General features: G+C 50.8%; 1 protein-coding gene and 1 long non-coding RNA gene across 12 annotated transcripts in view; one reads left to right on the forward strand and one right to left on the reverse strand.

The window, feature by feature from the left end:
- Positions 1-24,516, forward strand: part of sema6cb (semaphorin 6Cb) — a 306,316-nt gene that overhangs the window by 259,303 nt on the left and 22,497 nt on the right. For 8 of the 11 annotated variants that reach the window (XM_069184905.1, XM_069184904.1, XM_069184913.1 and 5 more), the window contains 12 exons: positions 10,717-10,963; positions 13,833-13,947; positions 15,315-15,372; positions 16,439-16,495; positions 17,314-17,415; positions 19,017-19,107; positions 19,532-19,654; positions 20,336-20,768; positions 21,147-21,278; positions 21,413-21,568; positions 22,066-22,239; positions 22,742-22,879. In XM_069184905.1, the coding sequence (XP_069041006.1) occupies positions 10,828-10,963; positions 13,833-13,947; positions 15,315-15,372; positions 16,439-16,495; positions 17,314-17,415; positions 19,017-19,107; positions 19,532-19,654; positions 20,336-20,768; positions 21,147-21,278; positions 21,413-21,568; positions 22,066-22,239; positions 22,742-22,879 (1,715 nt within the window). In that variant the 5' untranslated portion in view covers positions 10,717-10,827. Of the gene's footprint in view, positions 1-9,472; positions 9,642-10,716; positions 10,964-13,832; positions 13,948-15,314; positions 15,373-16,438; positions 16,496-17,313; positions 17,416-19,016; positions 19,108-19,531; positions 19,655-20,335; positions 20,769-21,146; positions 21,279-21,412; positions 21,569-22,065; positions 22,240-22,741; positions 22,880-24,516 lie in introns of all 11 variants that reach the window. The other 3 variants (XM_069184912.1, XM_069184914.1, XM_069184909.1) reach the window with 2 other exon arrangements.
- Positions 14,711-24,516, reverse strand: part of LOC138225270 (uncharacterized) — a 53,312-nt gene continuing 43,506 nt past the window's right edge. The window contains exon 7 of the long non-coding RNA XR_011183814.1: positions 14,711-16,446. This is a non-coding gene — a long non-coding RNA (uncharacterized lncRNA). The remainder of the gene's footprint in view (positions 16,447-24,516) is intronic.

Here is a 24,516-nt window from a genome sequence, read left to right on the forward strand (position 1 = left end):
CAATTTGCCCTGTTATCTAAAATACGATGCATTACTCCTGGTAAAAAAAAAAGTCAGTAATTCTGGGACAGTACGCTTGTTGAGCAGCCAGACTGCGAGAGCAGACCACCGGAAACCTGAATGTCTGTCCAGCGGCCAGCCTTCGCTCAGGGTGGTGGGTGGGCTTGCTGGCGTACAGTCTGACAGGTGGATTTTGCATGTTTTAATTCCTGACCTGGAAATAAAACAACCCCCTGTTCACCTCCCGTGGAGCTGTGTCATCAGCGCTGATTGTCAGTGAGTCACTGATTAATTAAAGGCCTCGGGACTCGGGAAACTTCAACACTCGATGATGAGAATTAACCCCAGGATGTCCCGCTGAGCGGTGGGCAGGTTAGATATTGTTAGAGTTGAAATGGAAAACAAGCTAGACACCTGGGGTAAAGCTTGGGGCAATGGGAGTTTTTTTTTTGCAGGACTGCTGGGACTTTTCCTTGCTGGTGATGTGGTTCTCTTTTTTCCCTTACCCGAGGGGGTCAGGGGGTCAGGGTGTTGAGGCCGAGGTACAGGCCAGCAGCCACACATGGCCTGGGTCACGGGCACAGGCAGGGAGGGGCGTTGGAGCTCTGTAACGAAGCCATGTTAACACGGGCTTGACCAGACCCCTGGTTTTGGGGGAGGGGGCACCGGTACCCCTGTACCCACACGTACCGCTGCCCAGGAAGAGAGGAAAATCAGGCAACCCAGACTCACCCCAACCCCCACCCCGACCGCCGCCAGCACGCGCACACAACGCACCGACATGACACCCCCCCCCCCCCCCTCCCCCCAACCCCCAAATTCTGTCTCGGTGTCAACCACACAAGAGTAATGGCTCCCCATTCTCTTCTGCACACAGACTAATGAGAATTTCAAATTCGGCGAGCGCAGTGCATTTATCAAGCACTCTTGCTTAATGACATCTCGGAGAGGGCTTAACAGCCCGCGTTCGCCTCGATCTGGCAGTTATGGATGGGTCTGTTTTTTTTTTCTCCTTTTTATGCTTTCCGTACAAATGTGTTTAAAGAGCGGTCCAGGGTCTGTTACGCACCGGGAGAGATTCTCTCTCTCTCTCTCATATTCTGCTTGTCTAGCCTCAGGGAGGCCTGCTCCAGCGACTCCTGCTTTTTAAGTCTTTTTCTTTCCTTCACACGGACGGAGTGAGGCCGTGCGCTGAAGAGGCAGCGTGGGGCCAGCCGGATCAGGGCCAGTGGGGCGAGCAGGAGGGAGCTTTAAGGCGACGGGGAGGTGCCTTGCCATCGCTCCGACCGGCCACCCCCCCACCCCCCCCCCCCCCCGTCTTGCTCAGGGGGAGTCGGGTGGGTCAGCGTGGCTCCCTGTCCCCAGCTGTGGCCGGTCGGGGTCCGGCGCTGCCGAGTCGGGGGGCCCGGGTTGAGTCGGCGTCAGATGGTCGCTGGCAAGCGTTTCAGCAGCACTTTAAAAAATCTGCTTCCTCCGTCTCCCCACCGCTTACCGATAGGGGTCCGGTGACCAGGACGTTTTCTGTGTGTTCGGGCAGCTGCCTCTCCCGTTACCGCGAGCTTCGTGCCCCATGGAGGGGAGGGACACACGATGATGTTTTTCCTTTTATTTCATTCCATTATCCCTTTTGTTCTGCTTACATGTGTCCCCTGTGGACGCCGGCCTTTTCTGGGCTCCTCACCGGAAAAGGCGAGTGGTGATTTAATTAGACCACATGGAAGGGAGACCCCCCCCCCCCCCTGCTCCCCACCAATCCGTCGCCACCACAACCACCAAAATCCGCACACGTGCACACCCACATGTACACACCCCCAGGCTTAAATCATGAGACACAGCCCGCCCGTCTTATTTCTGTCTCGATGGCCTAAAGTCATCCCTGCCGCAGTACGAGGCCTCTTGAGAAGGATGGCGTGTGTGGCTGGTTGCTTCAGGCTGTTCTCTGAATCAAAAGAATAATTCTGTGTTGCTTCGTTGTCTTAAACCCGGCATTGGCGACGCGGAAGAGATGGATGGGGAGTAAGAGATGACCAACGCTTCGGTTTTTCGTACATTTCATAACACCTTTTTTTCCACGAGTTTCTTCTTGCCCTATCGGTCAAAAAAGCCCACGAGCAAAAGAGGGCAGCCAGGTTCAGATAGCTTGGCCGTTCTTGCCTGAAATAGATTTCCCAGAAGGCAGTGGCCATCCTCAGTCACCAGACCAGCACCCGAAAACATTACGCAGGTAGGCGGTGGAGGCAGGGTCATGGAAAAAGTGCATGACCAGCCCTTATCAAAACGTACCCTGACTGTATTGCAACAGCTTCCAGTTCGCAAACTGCTGTCTCAAGGAGAAAGGCTACACAGTTCACAACTCCAGCTCTAATAGAGTTTTATAACATACCCCCTCCGTTCTGGCCTTTTGTCTGCTTAAAAGCATTGCCTCGGCTCACAATCCCCATATTTTCTTTCCCCCGAGTTCTTACTCCCTGGAGCTACACGTTGCAAAGCAGGCCGTAGCTGACGTGACCGGTGGGGGCTGCGAACGAGAAGCCACCAAGCCGATGCAAAGGCAGTAAGAGGGTGAGGTTTTAACAGGGATAATAGTGATTGGGAAGGCAGTTTGTCAGGAAACACGGATGGAGAGACTTACAAGGTGATCTGGGAACGTGACGGCCTGTCTTCTTTCTTTTTCTTACTGTGCTTTTTTCAGCATGAGAAATAAAAATGCCCTCAGGGAAGATTAAAGGAAGGGGAAGAAACAGAAATCTCAGGAATAAGCTGACTGTTCAAATGAATTGATAAACTGAACAATTTGTAAACTGATCCCGTTTGTTCAACACACTCATTAAGTGTGTGTGTGTGTGTGGGGGGGGGGCGCTGGGTTAGTGGTTGGTCGTGTGATTGGCGCTGAGGGATGTCATGAGTTTATTTTGCCACAGGAGAGAAAGATTATCTGATGGCTATTTCAGATATATAATTTTTACAGAAGCAGAACTTTGTATGAAAGTAAAGCCTTGTTTTTCAGCTTTAAACGGTATTATATATTTTCATATTTCCCATCAACATCAAAAGCAGACTTTATTTTTAGTTTGATAGTCGGCTCTGTTTCTTTCTATGATCTCTGGACTGTAGCATATATTCTCTGGACAGTATGACCCGGCCCAGACTGGACCGGCCACGTCTGGACTGTAGGGTTACGGTGCGACCCGGCCCAGACTAGAACCAGTCATCTCTACTTGTAGGGTTCATTCTCCCAGTGCTGGTCATCAGACAAGACAGCCACCCAGTCTGCTAGCTGTTCTTTCAGACCTTCGATCCGTCGGTCTGTTTTTAACCCCCATCAGTCTCCGCGTCTCATTTTTCCCTGCCTCTCTCCCGTGCCGTAGAGCTGATTGCAATCGCAGAAGGCCTGCTTTAATGGAGTGCCTTTTCCGTCGGGAAATTGAGTGCCTTGCGACTTGCATGCAGTGCTGGCTCACGGAGAAAGGCACTACAGGACCAGCTGCACAACTCCAGCTCTAATAGAGTTTCATAACATACCCCCTCCGTTCTGGCCTTTTGTCTGCTTAAAAGCATTGCCACAGCTGTCTCCTCTATCTCCGTGCCCATACAGCTACTGTATAAGAAAGAAATGCATAATATCAAAGCATTTGTCAGTATCCTTCTGTAAGTTTTTTTTGTATGTGATTGAGCTGTGTAAGCTTTGTTGCAAGGTTTAAAACTCGGTGCACGTTCTTAAATCCTAGAGTAGTACAGTATGCTTCTGCCCCACATGGCTGTTTCAGCACAGGATTGTCTGCCATTGCTTTAGTTCTTGTTTTCTATAAATAAGTTACACCTGTTGTTTCCCCATCCTGTTCCAGGACAGCCCCCTTATAATAAGTAATAATTCCTTGCATTCACATGGCACTATTGATCCCAGAGGATCTCCACCCATCTCGGTGACACAGCAGCCCCACTCCGCAGCAGATCAGTGGGACCAGTCAGAAACATCTGCACCCTTTGAATTAAGGAGGGATTTTAGGGAGTTCAGACTGTGTGTACTTTGTGTGGGATTTATCCAGGACAGAGCTCAAGGATCTTTAATGACCTCTGCTTACTTTTTCACCCAAAATATGGGGTCTCATGTACAGCACCGTGTCCCCTGTAACCATGCTGGGACATTGCTACCCTGGTCACCACACTCCAAAACTGCTTCTTAATAAACGTCCAATATGATTACCACCTGCATAAAATGAAACTGTCAAAAGAATTCTCAAAAAACTGAAGTAGGAGAAATTCTGTCAGCACCCTGGAAATCAAGAGCTCCAGAAAAAAGTGTTTCTTCCACCACAGGATTTAGTCTGACATAGTGTTGATTAGCTGTGATTACCGACTCCAAATTAATCCTCGTCACCAAGGAACATGCATCTCTTGTTCCTGGTAGTTGGCGATATACTAAGGATTCAGGGTTTGTGATACTTTAAGATGGCAGAGTTGGATTTTGACCATCGGAGCAGCTCTGCTGCAACTGGTGTAATTTTCTTGGGTAGCCACACCTGCCAAGCCCTGCTGGTCCCTAGTGCTTTTGCAAGTAGAGTATTGCACACTGTCCAGGCACACACTGGTGTTTCGTGCACAATGCCCTGTGCATCACTGAAATGGTTCCCCCAGTACACAGGTCCTTTTTCAGAAACGTTCCGCACCAGAAATTGAAGTGTTAAAATTCAGGCAATAGCAGCAGGGAACAGAAGGCGGAATGGAAAAGGAGATCAGATCCACTTTAAGCCAAGACCACTCTGTCCCCCTAAGTGAGTGTGCCACGTGCGCGCACCCCAAGGCTGAACCTCCCAAGCCATCAGCCCCAGTCTCCTACTTCCTCCCTCAAAACGGCAGCTCTGATAAACGCTCTGTCGGAGACCCAGGTGGACGTTAATAAAGACGTATCGAGGGGATTATGAGCGATAAGTTGCAAGATGAGCACTGACAGCGGTTATTGTTTGCGATTTCCACCCTTTCTCCCTCTCCCCCCTGTGCAATGCACTGTTTTTCATCTTCCCTGCAGGAGCGCGAGCATATCATCCTCATCTCGCTGCGCTCGCTTTCCCCTCGGGAGCTAAGGCAAAGGGAAATAATGACAGGGGCGCAATATTGTATTCTATTAAGCGCAGGGCTGGAGACATTTCTATTCCCATTGTTGAGCTGTCAGGAGACGACTTTAGCAGTCGTGGCATGAGGGAGTTCTGAATCAAGTCGACTGCACACGCGCGCGCGCACACACACTCTTTAGCATGCTCTCCTGCTCTGTTAATGTAGAACTTATCTAGCAAAAGACATTTTTTAGAAATTTCCCCCTAACTGTAAGAACTGTGTCTCCGTTTGCATTTTCTGATCTGCGTTTCCAAACATTTCAGGAGCCCTGTTTCTATAGTAAAATTGTGCAGAAAGGTCTGTCGTTTCTTTTTTGAAGTCTCTTCAATCCACTGGCTGCAGATGCTGTCTTGAGTCTCGTAGTGTTTAAGCCTGAAGATCTTGGTCATGTCCTTGTACCACAGAATGCATTCTGATAATGATGAATTACGAATAACTCTCCCTAATGAATTGCCCATTATTTTGACTTATTTCTTTTTATCCCGTTGTTAGAGAGCAGGCATCAATTCATTGTGGTTTCTCACCATGTACCACAGGAAGAACAGCTGATTGTTTTGTGGTCCTGAGGTCAAAGATTAAGTGTCATTTTTGGGGCAAGGGCATTTAGTCACTGCTGAAAACACACGTATCAAGCTGAATTCCCAATCTCATCCGAATAAGACAGTTCAATAACGAAGCCTCAGCCATGATTTTACCATACAGCACAACTGACAATAACTGTCTCCTCCCGAGAAGCAGAATCGACTCGGATTAAATCAGGAAGCAGGATAGCATAGCAGGACCCTTGCTTGATGCACGGTTATAATTCTGGTTATCGGGCTTGGGTTTGAAGCATGCAGATAGATCAGTGAGAAACAATGGCTATTGATTGGTAGATGTGCCTCATGCATTTCAAATCATCAAAGCGCAGTTCCACGGTTTAAGCCTTAACTGAGCGGAGGGGGCTGTTAACCTTCATCCAGAGAACTGAAATTAATTAATCAGGGGTGGGGGCATCCTTTCATCTGGAACTCGGTCAAAAAGGATGCTGTTTCTCCAATGATCCCTCTGTAAATGACGGAGGGAAAAGATCCAGCAAGGACTGCCTCTCTGTGTCACGGGCTGATGAGATTTCTTTTTTCCTTTCTTTTTGGAAGGTCCAAAAGAGGGAGAGGAGAGCTCGGAAAATCCTGCTTCCAACTCCCCCTCCCCCAGCCCAGCCGCCCCTCACACCCTCCATCATCGGCACCCTAGTTCTGTCCGTCTTTTACATTTTATTTGTACCTTCTTTTTTTTCCTCTTCCCTTTTCGATTTTCCTTTTCCAGAAGGGGGTGGGGGGCTGGCGGCTGGCCTCGCCGAAACTGGGGCTGGCTGACCTGGAAATTAGACCTCGGATCTCCGTTACTAAGGAGACCGGGGAGGTTGAGGCTTTGGGGATGGGAAGCAGCTTTTCATTCAGTCAAGGCAGGAGGGCTTCAGGGCGACCTGTATTTCCTGTTCTGCTTCGAAACCCGCTGGAGGGACAGTTCGGCTTCTGGCCCCGGCAGAGGCGTTATTCTGTGGTGCGGGTGTGAAGGACGATCGACACATCTGTCGCAACAAGAGCTTCCCCTTACCCTGGGGAGGGGCGTAAGTGATGGAGAAGAGTAGTCAACTAGACTCCCCGCTGCCTGCCGACGGGAGAGGCCTGACAGAGATGCTTGCCCACGTGTTGGGGGGGGGGGGTGGGGGGAGTGGTTAAGTCACAAGTTGTAGCCTTACCTCCCTTTTGGCTTTGTTTTCCCGTGGACACAGCTGCGTGCCTGTAACGCACCGGACCTTGAGTCCTAGGAGTGCTGGGATGTTCCCAAGGACTCTTAGCTATGGTAACACTGTGGTTTGCTTGTCTGTTAGCTGTGCATGGTTAGAGCTGTATCTCGCTGGGTTGCAAAGAAGAAGAGCCCATTCATACGTTCACTGTTACTTTACTGGTGTAAGGGCTTTATCCAGCCAAGGGCATCCCTCTTGTTCCATGCACCCACCCCCCTTTGTGTAAAGACGTGCCACCTGTTTCCAGTCTAATTAATATGAGGAAGGTTGTTAACGGGAGTAGGCCCGTCTATGCCTGGGGCCTTCGTTCTCCTGCTGTTGCTGTTTCGCTTTCCAACCCAAGCTCTGTCTTTTGCTGTAGATCTGAACAAAGGTGGAGGACGGCGTAGCTTTTGGCGATCGCGGGATTTTGGAACGTGAAAGACTTGGAGGCTGTGTGCCCGATTCTGTCCTAATGAGACCCCCCCTCCGAGCCCTGCTGAAGATGGTATATCGTTTCAACTCCACCAGCCCCACCCTGCTCTGCTGCGCTACTTTACAGACTGACCTGATAAATCACGCTGTGGGTCCCTGGACACCACTGTCATTTCAAACACGATTAGGCACGTTAGCCTGGGCTCTCTACAGCCCATTACCCCTCTCCCTTTTTTTCTACATTGGGGCCGTGGCTTCATTAGGAGCTGTCAGATAATGGGAGCCCCACTCTGGCAGAGCACAGACTGGCTACTTCATCACAAGGCACTGGGGGGCGGAGGGGGGGGGGGGTGGTCTGTCACCTTACCAGCTGCTCTACCACAGTAGCTTTTCCCGAAGGTGCGATGGGAGATATAATTTTAAAGTGTGCACAGCACTGTAGGTGTGAAAGAGCCAGCCTTTCCCTTGCTGTAGGCAAAAATACGAGGCACCAAACAGAGCAGTCTCAAACACATCAGTGTCTGGCGGACTTGTCTTCATACAGTCATATGGAAAGCATCTCTCCTGGGACTCCTACGCTTATTTAATGGAAGAACTGCTAGAATTTTTTCCACACCTCCGCTGGGGGGGGGTTCTCTTATTCTGTTTGGAATACCTCATTGTTTGAGACTTGGCTGTCTGGCAGTGACTCCTGCATCCGCACGAGAGACCAGCACCCCGTAGGCATGCTTTTACCCTCCATGAGCTCCACAGCACCTTGCAGGAGTTTGAGTGCCAACTGGAAGAGCAGTGCGTCTCTTATTGACGTCACTGTAAGCTGGGGGCCTGGCAAGTTGCAGGAGTTGCTGTTTTGACGAGAGACCGAGAGCCCTGGCCGGAAAGCAGCCACCCTGCCCTGGCTACAGTGTGCAGGATCCCAGGGGGTGCTGACTGCTTCTTTCCAGCAACTGCCTGCGTCAGTCCTTCCTCGCTCCAGAGGGTTTTTTTTTTTGCGTTTAAAGCTGTTTTCTTTGCCTGTAACTTTTTTAGCAAGGGGTAGGCAAGCATGAACTTTTACAGCACGTAGACTGTAGGACCATGGCGTGTTTTTGAATAAAACTCAAGCTGCATCTCGCTTACATCAGAATGGCGTGCGTGCGTGCACGCTCCAGCATTTCCAGAGATGGACAAACAGTTCCTCCTGAGTATGCAGGCACGCACGCACACACACACTCACACTCTAGAAAAGCAAGCGATCTCGGCAAGCGTATCTTTTATGTCCCGTGTAATGGGAGCGCCGGCGGCCCCCCCGAGGCGAAAAGACTCGGGTGCTGCCTGCTTCCATCGGTGCGGTCTCTCCCTTGTTTCCATCCCGTGTTCCAGTTCTGTTTCGAGGTGTGGTTCCCCTAATGCCCAGCTCTGGAGCTCCTGGGTCCTAAAAGACCGGAAGTGATGTGGGATAAGGGGGGGGACAAAAAGCAGTCTGCTGGGCCACATGGGTTTCTAGGGCACATATTGACTGTTTTTTATTCCATCCCCTTGAATCCCTCCCTGCCAGGGAGTTTTACACTTTCTCATCCTGATTTGTTTTTTTCATAAGCTGCAATTGCCAATCAAGTTATGCAGTAATGATGTCTTAAGCGGTTTTTATTTCTTAAGAAGGATTTCTTAAGGCATGATTTCTTAAGCAGAAGCGGCACAGAGGTAAATTGGTCAAAAGGCAGAAATGGCCTGAGGATATGCTGGTACTGTATGTTCTTCCTGTGTCTTTCTAGATAGTGAGGCTGACTGTGTTTCTGCGTTCTGAAAAGCAGAACTTTTACGTATTTCTGGGTTGAATTTAAAAGAAGGCCATTAGACCTGAGGTTTTGCAAAAGATGACATTTTCACTGTCCGATTTGGCTGAAGTGCTTTAAGTGCAGCATAAATCTGCAATAGATGTTCAGGTGCTGGTGTCCATGACAGCCTCAGTCTCACGGCCCTTCAATGTACAATAAATCTTCCATAACTAGGGCTGTGGCATTCAGCCTTTTTTAACCTGACAAGCTGTCAAATGCAAAGGACAGTCTCATCCCACTCTATCTTAGACCTGATAACATAGTATGCTACTGTGGCTAAATAACTCAAGTAGAGTTCTTAGTGGTGTGGCTGTGACTGCTTATATTTATTCCTCTGCAGGACGGAGAAGTTGTGCACGCCGCTCAGTCCATTGCAGTAGGAGGGTCTGGATTTCTGGATAGCTGGCAGGTTGCAGGTTCACACCTCGTGTGGGGCTTGACCTTCACACAAAGTGCTGGAGTGTGAACGAGTTCAAATTTAGGTCTCTGTGGATAAAAGGGCAGCGCAGGTAATAATGAGAATTGCGGTTTCATAATACCATATCTCAGCGTTTCTAGTGGCAGTCTGGTCTGAGACCGTATTGACGGTGTTCCACTGGCTTTGTGAACTGTTTCTGAATCTGGAGAAATGCAGTCTTTTTTTGGACCCACTGGAAATAGGAGTTGAAGCCAAGACAGCTAGAGGGGGAGACTGGGGGAAGGGGGGGGTTCACAGGCCAGACCCCCCCCCGCCCCCCGCCCCCCGTGCGCTCAGCCCTGTCAGCTGCAACAGCCGCGCAGGCCCACCTGGACCTCATGGGAAATTACTTTCTTGGCTGTCCAGCCCCACTCGTCCTCTCCTGCTTGTCAGTTCCTGCCAGGGTGCTTGCAAAATGCTTAAGCAACTAATCGGCAGGGGGGAGCGGCGGGCCCTCTTCAAGGGGGGGAGGGAGAGAGGCGGCGAAAGGCCTCTCGGACCCGTCGGGGTGTCGGGGGGGCCCCAGGCTCAAGTGGTGGCAGGAGGGAGAGTCTGGAAGCGTCAGGGCTGTGCGCTGGTGGCAGCTGATGCCCGTCAGGAATAAAGGGGAGGATGGAGCTGTTCAGTTCTGTTCGCAGTGTGGCTGTCCTGATAAAAGTAAATATTGCTTTAGTGACCCTCTTGCGGCTGTGGGTCCAGTATCGGGGGGTTTTCTGTGCTCTGCTCACTGAGCATTCAGTGGCCCAATTGCCAGGTGGCGATTGTCATTTCTTAAAATAATTTTTTAATTGAGAACAGTTTAAACCCTGTAGTCTGCAGTCTTCCGAGGCAGGCGACGCACAGCAAAGTAATTGATCTCTTTTTCACCAGTCTTAACAATGCTTTGTCTGTATCATCTTGGAACGGATGAAAAGACAGATTCGTCTGGAGTGGAGGCATGCTGAGCTGAGCCTGGGGCCAAATAAGTGTGAATTGCTTGCTAGTTGTCTGTGCTAGCTAGCTTGAGGTACCGAGAAAATTAATTCATGCATTGATCAGTTAAACACGTCGGTTAATTCTCATGATCAAGGTCAAGTCAGAAATACAAATCAGTACGTTGAGCAAGGGCACTTGTTCTTTCTTTGCAGACCGTGCTTGTCCGGCGTGGTGAGCCATGCTGCCCTGCTGAGCCTGTGGCGAGGACCCGTGCTGCTGCTGTCCCCTCCCCTGCCCGTCCCTGACCCCTTTCACTTGTAAAGATGACCCCGCCCTCTTGTCCGCCACACCCCCTGGTGGGCGGGGCCCTGACGCTGACATCCCTTCTGTTGGCTGTGACGGCGCTGACCTCGCCCTTCCCCAGAGACCTGGAGCCAATCAACGTTGTCGACCAGCAGCGTGAGTACCCCTTCGGCGCCTTTACCAGGGGGCCATGGCATTGGAGGGACATTAGTGCAGAAATCGCTGATCAACATTTATCTATTGAGGAGCAGAAAGAAAGACTGCCTTTGCCCTTTGCAGCACAGTGTGATCTCTGTCATTTTCTTTCCGAGCTCATGGAAGCTCTGCACGTCACTATGATGAAGCAGAATGGCAAATATAGCAATGACTTCACTGAGAGTTTAGAACAGAGAGCTCCTAAGAAGGCTCAGCTGACACCTTTACCTGCCACTGTGACAGGCAGTGATCTTTCCCTGACAGACTCCAGCTATTTATGAGACCTGATTGGCCAGAATGAAGAATTTATACCCAGGGAGTAGGGGTGGGTGCTGCAGGTCACACATCTCACTCTGATCTCTCAACGTAAAGACAGAGTGCGAGATCTAAGATGGAGTTTGGGACCAGACTGGATTGCTTGGAGCTCTCGGTGATCTTTTGGTTTTATAAAAAAAAAAAGATGAAGGAACTGAACCTGCAGTGTGAAAGAGTAAAACATCACAAGGCAGACCTCTTTAACCTGTCCGCGGGCATGAGAAAGCCGGTTAGGATAAAGGTGATCCGAGACTCTGAACAGAGGAAGAGGCAGCCTGACTCCCCGCAGATTGTAATTTCAGATAAATCATGTGTTTCGAAGGTCAGGACTGGGTTTTTCTCGCTGCTACCCAGTCACATGTTTGTCCCAAGGCTCCAGAGAGTATTAACACGGCTCAGCAGGGCTCCCGTTCCGCCGGCCTGATCTCCCTCCTGCCAGTTTGCTGTTTTTGTTTTGTTTTTAATTTAATAAACTTTCCGTACGCGATGTACTGTAGCAGATTACATAATGCGCAGCGAGCTGGGAACTCTTCCCTTCCGTGACTTATCACAGTCCCGAGTTGCGCTGGGGAAAGTAGCAGATCTCTCCCATCTCCTCGCGGTAAACCACTGCGAATTCATTAGGGTCCAGGAGGGATGCTGCTCCAAGTCAGCTGAGTGAATCAAAGCCCATCCAGCCCCATTTGGTTGTTAGTAGCTAATTGATTCGATCTCATCCGGCTCTTTCTTGAAAGGGTCCAGGGTATTGGCTTCAACTATGTGGCTGGGTAGCTTTCTTCACACAACTGTTCCTGTGAAGAAGTGCTTGATGATGTTCTCAGTTCCAAATGCACTAACGCTGAGGCTCCTCCTATGTCCTCCTTTTCCTGTTCTAGTCTTCATTCTGAAGTCCACTGGATTGGCTTTTCAGTGCCCTTGAGGATTTTGAGTACTTGTATCAGATCCCCTCATGACCTTCTCTGTTCCAGGCGAAAAAGGTTCAGTTCCTCCAGCCTGTTTGTGTGGAACACTCCCTTCAGACTGAAGAGACTCAGGTCCTCCAGCCTGTCAGTGGTGGACACTCCCTTCAGACTGAAGAGACTCGGTTCCTTCAGTCTGTCAGTGTGCTTCCTGTTCTCAAGTCCTGGAATGTACCTAGTTGATTCTCTCTGGATATATTCCAGAGCAGCAATATCTTTTCAATAATGTGGTGATCAAAACTGTACACCTCAAAAATCATAGGTTAATAAGTACACAGGTACCTTGTTTAATGCTCCTTTAACATACAAGTGTTCCTCCTCATAGAAACCTAATGGTGAGATCGGTGATGTAATGGTGTCCCATACACCCTGCTGGCCTAGGGCTCTCCAGCACCAGGTTTGACCTGTAGACCAACAGTCACTCACCACCATTGTCCACTTGAGACATTATCGCTCCCTGTGCCCCTCCTGACACAGAAAAGTCAGGTGAGCTACGAGACGCCATTTCAAGAGCACCAGCACCGGGACTCCTGACCTTGAACACAGACAGTGTTCAACAAGTAGCACTCCCCCTCGCTGCTGCCAGACACAGGAAGTGAGCGGATTAAAGCTTCAGATCTACGCCGGCTCTAGACTGTGTCTGAGAAACATTGTGCTAAATTCATCCTTCCTGCGATGGTACACGTGTGAAATTTAAAGAGCAATGAAGTTCTCAACTGTTAAGTCTCCACGTCTGCTTGATTTTCCAATTTTTTTTACACCTTTGCCCAGTAACAAACCATGCAGTATGTAGGCTGACGGTCATTTTAACAGTATGTCCCGTCTTATGCAGGCCAGCTGCGCCTACAGTATGTAAAGCAGAGAGATTTAAAAAGACTCTCCTCTCGAAGGATGCGCTGTGCTATTTCTAAATGGAAGTCTTTGCTCTAGTTTTATGAGGTAAAGGACTGCTTGTACAGCACCTGGTTCACCAAGGTTGAGAGTAAATTTTGCAGAAAGGGCTGATGAGGAGACTTCCTTTCCTCGACACGCTTGCTCATGACTTCCGTTTCAGATCATCCCGAAACCCTTCAAGACAAGTCTGATCAAGTCTAAGTAAGCACATGGGTGTAATAATTAGGGGATTTAAAACCCCACCTGTGGAGGGTCCCCAATTCCAGAATAGGGAAAAGCAACAATTTTAACTCCTGCAAAGAAAGGGTTTTTGAAAGATCATCTCAGGGCTGCAGGATGTGCTCCGAGAGTCCATCACTGAATTGTGGAGTGTGGACCCACGTAGACGAGGGCCACTCTTTCTTTGTGGGTGATTCTGCTCTGGCGGAGTTCAGCTCTGCCCGTGTGGTTTGGTGTTTCTACCTGCACCCATAAAACATTGTTTTCAGAATCCCACGTGCGGGGTTTCTGCCGGGTCAGCGCCGCTGGCTGTCGGGACCCCAAGCCTCGGTCTCTGTGCGCCGCGATGGGCTTGGACAGCACAGACGAAGCCCGGCCGGCTCGGCCCGCTGCCCGCTCAGAGACCTGCCGAGTGCTCACTCTCGCTCCGTGTTCTGTCCCAGACTCCCTGCAGTACCCGGGGTTCCAGGGCCTGAACTCGGACAACGACACCGTCCGGCTGGGCCTGGACTTCCAGAGGATGCTGCGCATCAACTACATGCTCTACATCGCGGCCAGGTCAGCCCCTCGTCGGCCGCCTCGCCCCCCGTACCCCACTGCGGTCGCGCTAAACAATTGGTCTGTAGAGTGAAGGGGAACAGGGGGACAGTAGCACAGCGGCTCCTCGCCGAACACCATGGCTCTGTCGTTGCTGCAATCTGATGCCCTCTGATGATGAGCAAGTCCAGTTTCCACAGGAGGTTTAATCTCAACGGGCAGGGTGAGGTTCCAGGGGCATCTTTGTCGTCAGGCAGAAGACGTCGCCTGCAGACGACTGTCAGACATTTACATAACGTGCTCGCCGGCGATGATCCCCTTGTCTCGTCGGCCTTTCGCCCCGAATGCCTCTCGCCGAGGTCGGAGGTCGACCCAGCGCGCCGCCAGTACCTGCTGCACGGTTTCCCATTCCCCCCAGTTTCTCCAGGGCCAGGGTGCGTCACGCGGCCGTCGCCTGCCGCCGTGCGTTGTAAAGGAGCGCGGTCTGTCGCAGGTCTGCTGCTGTACGTAATGATGAATCGGCTCCCCAGCCTAGACGACGCTGAGGCTGCTGCGTGGGGCAGGGAGATGGTGCCCTGGTGGAATTAAACACCCCACCCTGCTCACTCCCCTCACGCAACTGTCTCCCTAAAAAGCTGGGTTATGTCCAGAAGCACAGTTGCTTCCTTGGTCAAGACCCTGTAAGATGTGTAACGGGCCCCTGGGTCACTCTCACGCCAACAGTTCGGATAGGTGTGCTACATAGGAAATAATGTATTCTTTTATTTACATTATAGCGCTCAGTTTATTGTGTCAGATTAAGATATAAATAGATATGAAAAGATAAGTGCAGATATATCGTACCTACAGAGAGAGGGATACAGATCCAGGCAGATACAGAGAAACATAGCAGGATCTCCTACCGGCAGGACTCTACCCACTTTCAAGCTAAGCTAAGGGGACACACTTAGCAGGACTCCTAAAGCCTGCGGCCAACTGGTTAAATTCCCCAAGTCCTGCCTTTTTTAGAGCATCCTGCATTGCTTTCCTGAAAAACAGGGCATGATCATCAATCTCTGGGGCACCAACAGGCACTTAAAGTGCCTCAGTGAGAACAGAGAAAAAAAAATGAGCAGACTTGGTAACTTCTGAGGTTGAATATATAATTTTTTTTTACAAAGGCTCAGGTGTTGAAGCTATTGGGGGGTGGGCATGCATCGATCTGTAGGTGCCTTTTTTCCCCATGGAGAAAATTTGTCTTTTATGGTGATCCCTTCCTACGTGATGCTCAAACAGACTGGTGACGTTGGTGGGTGTAGGGGGGGTGATTTAAGCTATAGATAGATGGCCTTATTGCTACAGATGGAGACTCTATTGCCTCTTTTTTTAAAAGAAATTCTGTCTTTTAGGGATCATGTTTTCGCCATCAATCTCAGCACCTCAGCCGAGCAGATTGTTCCACAGCAGGTAAGTCTCACCTCCACTCTGTGAGCTCCAGTATCTGACAGCCATGCAGGAAGCAGGCAGAGCTGGGGTGGAGGAGATCAGCTACTAGTGGCATATTGTTAAAGATACACATAGGTAATAAGACAGTGCAAGAGATCTGTTGGACAGGAGGAGACCTTCGTTTCTTGCAAATTTAGTTGCACAGTGGGCTGTCCGATTGAAAAGTTCCTGTGTCGCTCTTTCTTCAAAGAGCCCAGTGCAGCTTGTTCCAGACACCCGCCACTCTTGGTGTAAAAAAGGTACCTCTTGTTTTCTGTTCGAAATGCAATCTATCTCAATGTCCATTTCCCTCCTTCTTCAAGACACTTGTACGCGTAGCCTGTGCCATTCATTCTCTCCAAATTGCACCGTTTCAGCGAAGTGCTATATATTTTGATGTGTTGCACAGAAAATTGGCTGGGCAGCATACCTGCGATAAGGAGTTTAATTCCAGTCTGCTTCGCAGGGAGCTGCAAGATCAGTTCCCTTTTCTTTTTAGATCTATGAGTTTTTTGCTCGTCTCGTTTCCTCAGCCTTATCATCAGCGCCCAGGCCATTAACGATCCCTCATTGCTTCGCTGATGAGGTTCAGTCTCCACCTCCGAAGACAGAAGGGTCATTAAATCTCCCTGAAGGATCAGCCTCCTAATGTCAGGCAGCAGCACATCAGAACTGCTACCTCAGAGCCTTGTTAACTACCTGATAGATTTTTTTTTTGTCACTGGCATCATTTGCGGCAAGCAGTCAGAGAAGGACGTGAGGAAAATACGGATTATTCTGTAAGGGCCATGTAGAGGGGAAAAAAACAGAACTTTGTTAGTGCTATTATATTCGTGAAGGTTGGGACCATATTAGCGCTAATCTAGTTGCTTAACAAGTAATTTAGTTTTTCTTTCCTTCCTTCAGCTCCTTTGCTGAGGATTCCCCCCCCCCCCCTGTTTTGAGTCACCGAAAGTTAAAACACATGAGATGAAATGCTGGCAAGGGCTCAATGAGCGATTACTGGTGGTGCAGGCTGATTGGCTCCCTCTTTCTCTTTGCTTCGCAGAAGATCACCTGGAAGACAAAAGACGTGGAGAAGTGCACTGTGAGGGGTAAGAACAGCGTGAGTATCGGGACGTTTCCTGGTGGTTTCATTGCAAGTTAGAACGACCAATCAGCTGTTTCTATCTGAAGCCCCGTCTTGCTCATTTAGTTAGTTACTCAGTAAGGATCCCTCGATCCCAAAATCACGTCTTCCCACTAAAGAAGTGGCACATTAAACGTTAAGCGCTCCCATCCATCCGTTTCCTACCCACCACATCCACTTGAGGGTCACGTAGAGCCTGGGGTACAAGGCGGGGTTCGCCCTGGATGGGACTCCAGTCCATCGCAGGGCAGACGCACGCGCTCGCACCAGGCCGGCTCCCCCCAGAAGCCAGTTATCCCACCAGCCTGTCTCTGGACTGTGGGAGGGTTCCGGAACAACCGGAGGAAATGCATGCAAACAGGGAGAGACAAATAAGCCACCGCCCCAGGTCTGGATTTGAACCCAGGACCCCCCAGTGCTCCAAGGCAGCAATACTAACCTCTGCGCCACAGTGCTGCTCAAAATGTATCCCAGGCGGATTATGTTTTCCTGCAACAACAGAGCTACATTACAATCGGGAGGTAGGATTAACAATTAGTGCGGTCGCTCCAGTGCAGCCTAATTTGGCGGGGTTGTGCTATGAGCTTCCCCATCTCGTCAGGTCATGCGCAGTGTCGAAAGGACATTCGGCTTCCTGGATAAGAAAAGGCACAGTCCTAAATAATTTCAGCTTCCTAAATAAAATAAAGACCCGCAGGCCAGGCCCTATAATGGGATGCGGATTAACCCCCAGGTCCCCAGGGGGCGCTCACGCGCACCGCTGACGTCTCTCCCCACGCGGTTCTCTCCTGCAGGACGAGTGCTACAACTACATCAAGGTGCTGGTGCCGCGGAATGACGAGACGCTGTTCGCCTGCGGGACGAACGCCTTTAATCCCACCTGCCGAAACTACAAGGTAGGGGACCTGAAACGCCGGCCTTCCGTGTCCCGAGAAACTGAAGAGGAAGGGGTTCTTTTCTCAAAGCCCCCTGCCGGCGGGGCGGCAGTGGTGCGGCGCCCCGCCCAGCGCGCGTGCTCCGCAAGGCTGTGGCCCGGTTGGCGGAGCGGGCGGCGGCGGCAGTGGCGGCGCATCGCAAACCGCCAAAGGCCTGGGGTTTCTCCCGGCGGGCGTGAGCGACATCTGCCGTCAACCAGATGGGCCCACTGGTGGTCGCCGGTCGGGATCTCGACCAATGACCAAAAAGAAATAGGCACCCGCTGCTGAAGTATTTTCAATTCCGGGTGGTGAAGAGCTGTATTATTCCAGAAACCCCGCTGCTTATGGGGTTTTTTCTACAGAGTCTTCTTAAGGTTCATAGAGCAAAGCCTTCCTCCTCTTGCATTGTGTTATTTAAGAGCAATGAAATAAAAATGGCGCAGGACCAAGCCACGAGATAACAGTTCGCAAGAAGGCCTTTTAACACCTCACCAGCGGAGTCGCAACCAGAGTCTGAGCCTCCAGGGAGCATTTTACAGCGCAGGGAAGGGAGGTTTTAGAACGATCATATCCGCTACCTTCGAAAACTGGAGGCGTCTGTAATTTGGTGACACTCCAAACATCATGAAGACTGGCAGCAGCGTAGCGAGGCTATTAGCTCTTGTCTGAGTTCGACGGTGTACCTTTCCACCGGTGCCTCGGTGCTATTTTGAGCCTGCTCTGGCGCGGTTACACAAGGCTATTTCTGTCCCACCGCTGCTTTGAATCCAGCAGTATTAGCTGAGTGAGTTTGCGCTGCTGGCAGCTGGCGCTACCTGAGTGAGTGCGTTCTTTCTTTTGGCCGTGTGTATTTGAACAGACTGCCTCATGCAAGCTATAATAAGCTGCCTCAGCTCTGTTTGATATAGTTCAACGGATAAGTCACTTACTGCCGGATATATACATGTATAAATGCAGATACATAGGTGTAGTTGCGCATGTATGTGAATTTAGGGGGGTTACGGACAAATACATGTAGACTGATTTATGTAGGCAGAGGGTTTATGAGAGGCTGTGAGTGGAAAGGAAAGGTCAAGGAGAGAGGGAGAGAGAGAGGCGGCCATGAAATGATAGAGGGATCTGAAAGGGTAGATGAGGGAAGTGAGGAAGAGGGAGAGGAGGGGGAAAGTGAGGGTGAAAGAGGAGGGGGGCGAGAGAAGGGTGGGCTCACAGTTACCGAGCTGTCTTCTCAAGTGTGTGCGTTTCTTTCTGACGGAGGGCATGCTTCATTAACACCAAGTGCACAGGCTGACATCAAGCTGAGAGCAGGATGTACCTCACACAAACTGGCATGGATTTGTCACCCATGATGACAGATAACAAAGCTCCTCACGCAGAAGGCCTTAGGACTCGTGGCGCACTTTCCTCAGCTCGACTTGTACACCCGGCCGCCTGTGATGTGTGGAAGTGGTTCTTGTCTCTGCTAACGAGATTGCTTGCTGTGACAATGAAACAGTCGCGCGTCGCCGTTGCGGTGCACCGAAAGGTGTCCTGTTCCTCTGCAATCTCTTACCGCCACCTTGCTTGCATCGGTTTTCCAGATGGCCACCCTGGAGCAGGAAGGTGAAGAGGTGGTCGGCCAGGCACGCTGTCCCTTCGAATCCAGGCAGTCCAACGTGGGCCTGTTTGCTGGTGAGTGCCCCGTGACCCCTGACCTGATGTTAACTGAGGTCAAAGGTCGAAGGTCTCGTGTGCATGGGCCAAGAAGAGAGGACACATAGGGTGCCTTCTGGGGAGCTGTTTCCGTTTGATTTAATTTTGAAGTCGTGTAGTTGTCTGCCTCGTGATCAGATACTGGAAGAGCGTTGCTCTGGTCTCGGAGGACCAGCGGGTGGCCCCAAGGTCAAACTCCAGAAAACTACAGGTGTGATGCACCACACCTGGGCCTTTGAGGGCAGACCGTGAAAATCAGAGTGCACCAGTATCTGAGGATGCTTAGGGCCTAGTGCTCCAGCGCCTACGTGCTGAAGAACCTTGGTCCAGGTCTTCCTGGTGTTCCCATTGCAGCCGGTGTTCCTATAATTGGGATTGACCCCTCCCCGGGAATCTCTTTCAGGAGGCAATTTCTATTCCGCTACCATGACGGACTTCCTAGCCAGTGACGCAGTGATCTACCGCAGCCTGGGAGAGAGCAGCCCTGTCCTCCGTACGGTGAAGTATGACTCCAAGTGGCTCAGAGGTGAGAGAGTCAGCCTGTCTTCCATATTACTGGGGAAAACACTCATATACCACAGAGCTAATAACTAATAACCCAGGGCTCAGCTGCGTCCATCATACTGTATGAACTGTTCATTTTTGTATAAATTGATAAATGTTTTTAGTTATTATTGACAATGTGTAAGATCTGAGCGGTAAGGTAGCAATGTCGTTGGTGTCTACCCAGGGACGGTGCAAATTATCCTCCTGCTGTTGAAAATACAGTTCTGTTTTTGCCTTATAGCTGACACATTATTGTGACAAATAACATAATATGCACCTTACTGTGCAAAGCTGGAGGCATGTGGAGCCTTTTGATAGGCTTAATACAAAATCTAGTGTGAGGACCAGTTTATTATTTTCTTGATACTTTGGTATCAGAACCCCTTAATTACAGAGGACTCCTATATTAGCCTGAAATCTGTTAATACTATTCTCAAGGAGATGCCATGTTCTGTGTTCTACATAGCGTTAAAGATGGCACTGGAGAGAGACAACATCTTACATGCTGCTCCTCACAGAACGTACTCTGTCGTGTTAAGTATTGTTATTGCATTGTTTTTGCATACAAACTATTCCTGCAGTAATCCCATACGACTGACATGCTCTTTAGATCAAGAGTGCCTGACTGACTCTCTGCACATGTGTGTCTTGTCCCCATCAGAGCCGCACTTCCTCCACGCCATCGAGTACGGGAACTATGTGTACTTCTTCTTCAGCGAGATCGCGGTGGAGTACACCACCCTGGGCAAGGTGAGGGCTGGCATGGGATCCCGTTACCACGTGATAAACACAACCTCCCACTCTTTCTGCCCTCCTCCTCCTCTTCCTCTCTCTGTCCCTGGCTTCCCTCTCTCACCCTTCCTCCCTCTGTGCCAGGTGGTGTTCTCCCGCGTGGCCCGCGTGTGTAAGAACGACAACGGCGGCTCTCCCCGCGTGCTGGAGAAGTACTGGACCTCCTTCCTGAAGGCCCGTCTTAACTGCTCCGTTCCCGGAGACTCCTTCTTCTACTTCGACGTGCTGCAGTCCCTCACCAACGTGCTGCAGATCAACCAGCGGCCGGCCGTGGTGGGGGTCTTCACCACGCAGGCCAACAGGTGACCGCCCCCCTTCCTGACCGCGGCATGCAAGCGTACGACTGAGATTTCAGGTCACTACCCCCCTGTCCTTGGAGGGCCGTGTGCAGTGCCTCACACATACACGCATGCTGTCTCGCACAAAGTCACTGTGAGAGATTTGCGGGCAGAAAAGTCACTAATCTCTACCAGGTACAGACAGACAGGCGGGCCCATATACTTAATTGATGGTTTTACAGCTGCTATCACTCTGCTTGGCAGAAATGGCAGAGATTCTGCAGGCATGCCTTGTCGCTGTTGTGTGGGAGAGGGGGAAATTAAGACTGGCTCAAACGGGTTCCTGTCACTGCCACTGCTGATGTTCTCTCTCTCTCTGCGTTTCTCTGTGGGCTCTCTTAGCATCACGGGCTCGGCGGTGTGCGCCTTCTACATGGACGACATCGAGAAGGCGTTCAACGGGAAGTTCAAGGAGCAGAAGAGCAGCGAGTCTCCCTGGACGGCGGTCTCTGAGGACCAGGTCCCCAAGCCCAGGTGAGTGCCTGGGCGGGGGTGGGGGGGGACAAGCGGCACTCCTGAAGTTCTGAATCGGGAAAGATCTGGAGACCGTCGGACAGGAGCACTACGGAGGGGTGACTTTTCGACTCCGTCTTCCCCCCTCTCTCCAGGCCGGGCTCCTGTGCGGGAGACGGTCCCGCCGCCTCCTACAAGTCCTCCACCAACTTCCCGGACGAGACCCTGTCCTTCATCAAGTCCTACCCACTCATGGACGAGGCCGTGCCCTCTGTCAACGACAGGCCCTGCTTCACCAGGACCAACAGCCGGTAAGACCATCGCTGGGGAGAGGGAGGGGGCGCCACACTGACTGATGTAACGTCAGCAGCTGCAGCAGGCGCTGCACTTTAAAAGGAGCTTTTAGACCATAGTCATCAAAAAGCATTTAGTAAATTGAAGGATTGAAGGAACTTGACTGATGACTAGATGCTGGTGGCATCAGATGTGACTCAGCTCTTGTTGGAATATTGAAATGTGGCGGCAATGCAGGTCTGAAGCCTTCGAGGCCTCCTCTGTTTCCGTTCGCTCTAAGGCCTGTCAAGGAGGCCCAGCTGTCAGTTTCAAAGGGTACAAGGTGCGTAAAGCAGCTGAATGAGGGAACCTGCAGGACAGTGGGCCGCTGGTACCGGAGATCATTTCGGACCAGAAAACTTAAAGCATCATGTAGAAGAGAAGCCATGTGTTTCCTTAGTCCATGTCATGCCATGCCCCTCCCCTCCCCCCACCACTGTCTCCACTCCCACCCAGGTGTGTTTCCCTCTTTCAGGTACAAGCTGACCCAGATCGCCGTGGACACGGCCGCCGGTCCCAGTAAGAACCACACCGTCCTGTTCCTGGGCTCGGAGGACGGCAGGGTGCTCAAGGTCCTGGCCAGCACCCACCCTAGCGCCTCCTTTGGCACCCAGCTCCTGGAGGAGATCGACGTCTACAGCCCCGCGAAGTGAGCGCTCGCCGGGGGGCCGGGGCCGTGAGAGGGAAGGGGTGCCTCAACATGCCAAGTTCACTGTGCCGTCGGCACACACAGCACCGCGCCCCGAAGGAGACTTCTGTGGGGCTCTAGTCGATTACAGGGAATTCAGTGCAGTACCCTTAGTGTCGCCTCCTGAGCTACCACACCTTCCCCAGGTCCAGCCAGAGCTCCCCCACCTGAACACTAAGCCCTCGTGAATCCGAACTGGGATCCTATACCTCAAACCCTTAAACTCGCTCCTACCCTAACCCTGACGCCAGCATAAGCATTACCCCTCTCCCAGTTTCGAGCGCTCAAAATCTAGGGGACGTCGTTCAGTAGATACCAACTGCTTCTCTGTGGCTCCTTGTGAGATTCAGTTTTAGGTAGAAGTCAAACATCCGAATCTCTGCCGTCTTCATTGCCTGGCCTGCCATGTTGTCCCCTAGGTGTGTTCTGTCCCTCACACCTGGGTGTTCGTGCTCTCTCTCAGGTGCAATGTGCGAGGGGAGGACAGGAGGATTCTGGGACTGGAGCTCGACAAGGACCATCATGCCCTGTTCGTGGCCTTCTCCAGCTGTGTGATCCGCATGCCGCTGAGTCGCTGCCAGGACTACGGCACCTGCAAAAAGTGAGCAGAAGCCCGTAGACAAAAATATCGGTCTCTAAAGTTTTTTTTAAGAACTTCAGCTGTATAGGCTGCAGTATTTTTCTGTGTTGTGACCTCCTTGTTTGGAGTAGCTACTGTAGTTCGTCTCGAGATCAACTTTTATGACCACAGCTACTGCACCTCTGGAGGATGGAATGTGGGCCTGTAAATTTCGGCTCCCTCTTTCTAGATGCAATCTCTACCAATCGGTGCTAGAGAACCTTCCCGCTGAATTAAAAGCATTTGATCTGATAAAAATCCAGCTTAGAAAATGCTTTCATAGCTAGATCTGAGCAAGATAAGTCTCTCCAGCGTTATTGGGTTAAAAAAATCCCATTACTGCACACCTGCAGAGCAGCACAGGAAGGATTAAAATGAGATTATCATCTTTCAGTTGGGAAGTCAAGTGTCAATCTGTGATAGCTTTTGCTTTAAAGTCTTTATGTCTGTTGAATTAAATCAGTTCTGTCTTAAGCCCCACTTTCTTTCAGACAAAATCATGTATTGGAGTGTCTAATAGGAGCGTGAGAGAAAGGCTGGTCCCTACATCCTAGCAGCTGTAGGTGGGCAAGAGAAAGAGCCTTTGCTTTGACTTTTTGCAGTGAGAACAAACACGCAGTTGGTTCCCTTAAGGCCCGAGTCAAGTCAGTGAACGCGCCCATTTGGAATGCCAACCACATGGCGTGAAACAGAAGTAGCCAGTCCTGGTGCGGGTCACGGCATTAGCTGACTGGCCGAGATCTCAAGTTAGGTGGCCGCTTTGCGCGGGAGGTTGTGCTACTCGCACAGTTGATCAGAGTATCCCCCCCAACTAGGCAGCAGAGCCCCCTCGCGATCACCCCCAGGCTGAGAGCCCGCTGTGCCGTCCGTGAGCGTTGTTACTTCTCCCTTGGGTGCCTCAGCCCCACTGTGGCGGTGATCAGTGCTTCCTCACAACTCCAGGGTGCTGGGTTCGACCCCCGCCTGCGTGTTGTCTATATCTTTGCAAGTCGAGATTGAAGACTGCTCTGAATTGTGGGGGGGGGCCTCAAGGTCTTTTCATCCTTGGGGGATCCTTTCCTAGCACAGGGATTCGTGGCACTATGGAGAGAGAGAACGGATTGAGCCTGAATGGCCGAATGCCTTCCTCTCACTTGTTGCCTTACTAGTGTGCACTTCTAATGCGACGTTTGCACCGCCAATCCGCGCTAATCTGAGGTGTTGTAGCAGTCGATCTGCATGTATTAACAGCGCATTTAATTAGAGCAAGAGTGAACGACGTACCTATAAAGATGTGCTCGCTGAGCAGCGGGTCCCAAGTGGGAAAGAAAAAATTCACACATTTGTAAAGCCAGCCAGCTCAAGAATAAATCTCTGATGTTTGTTGGCTGTTTTGTCTTCTGTCAGGACCTGAAAACACTGTTATTGCCAGGTGTTGCTTTTGAAATAGATGCAGAAGTGCGTTTTCCCTCCATAATTGGTGTGTGAAGAACAGTGTTGTGAAAATAGCGTTGCGGTATGAGACTGCCCTGTCAAGAGAGAGCACTTTGTTCTTGTCTTTTTTTCTGAATGCTGTAAGGGTCTGGTTCTGGAGACCCCTAAACCAGTAAATCTAAGAGGACCCCCCCTATATCACCATT

This window comes from Lepisosteus oculatus, chromosome 27 (genome assembly GCF_040954835.1).
Source record: "Lepisosteus oculatus isolate fLepOcu1 chromosome 27, fLepOcu1.hap2, whole genome shotgun sequence".
In the NCBI taxonomy this organism is placed as follows: domain Eukaryota; kingdom Metazoa; phylum Chordata; class Actinopteri; order Semionotiformes; family Lepisosteidae; genus Lepisosteus; species Lepisosteus oculatus.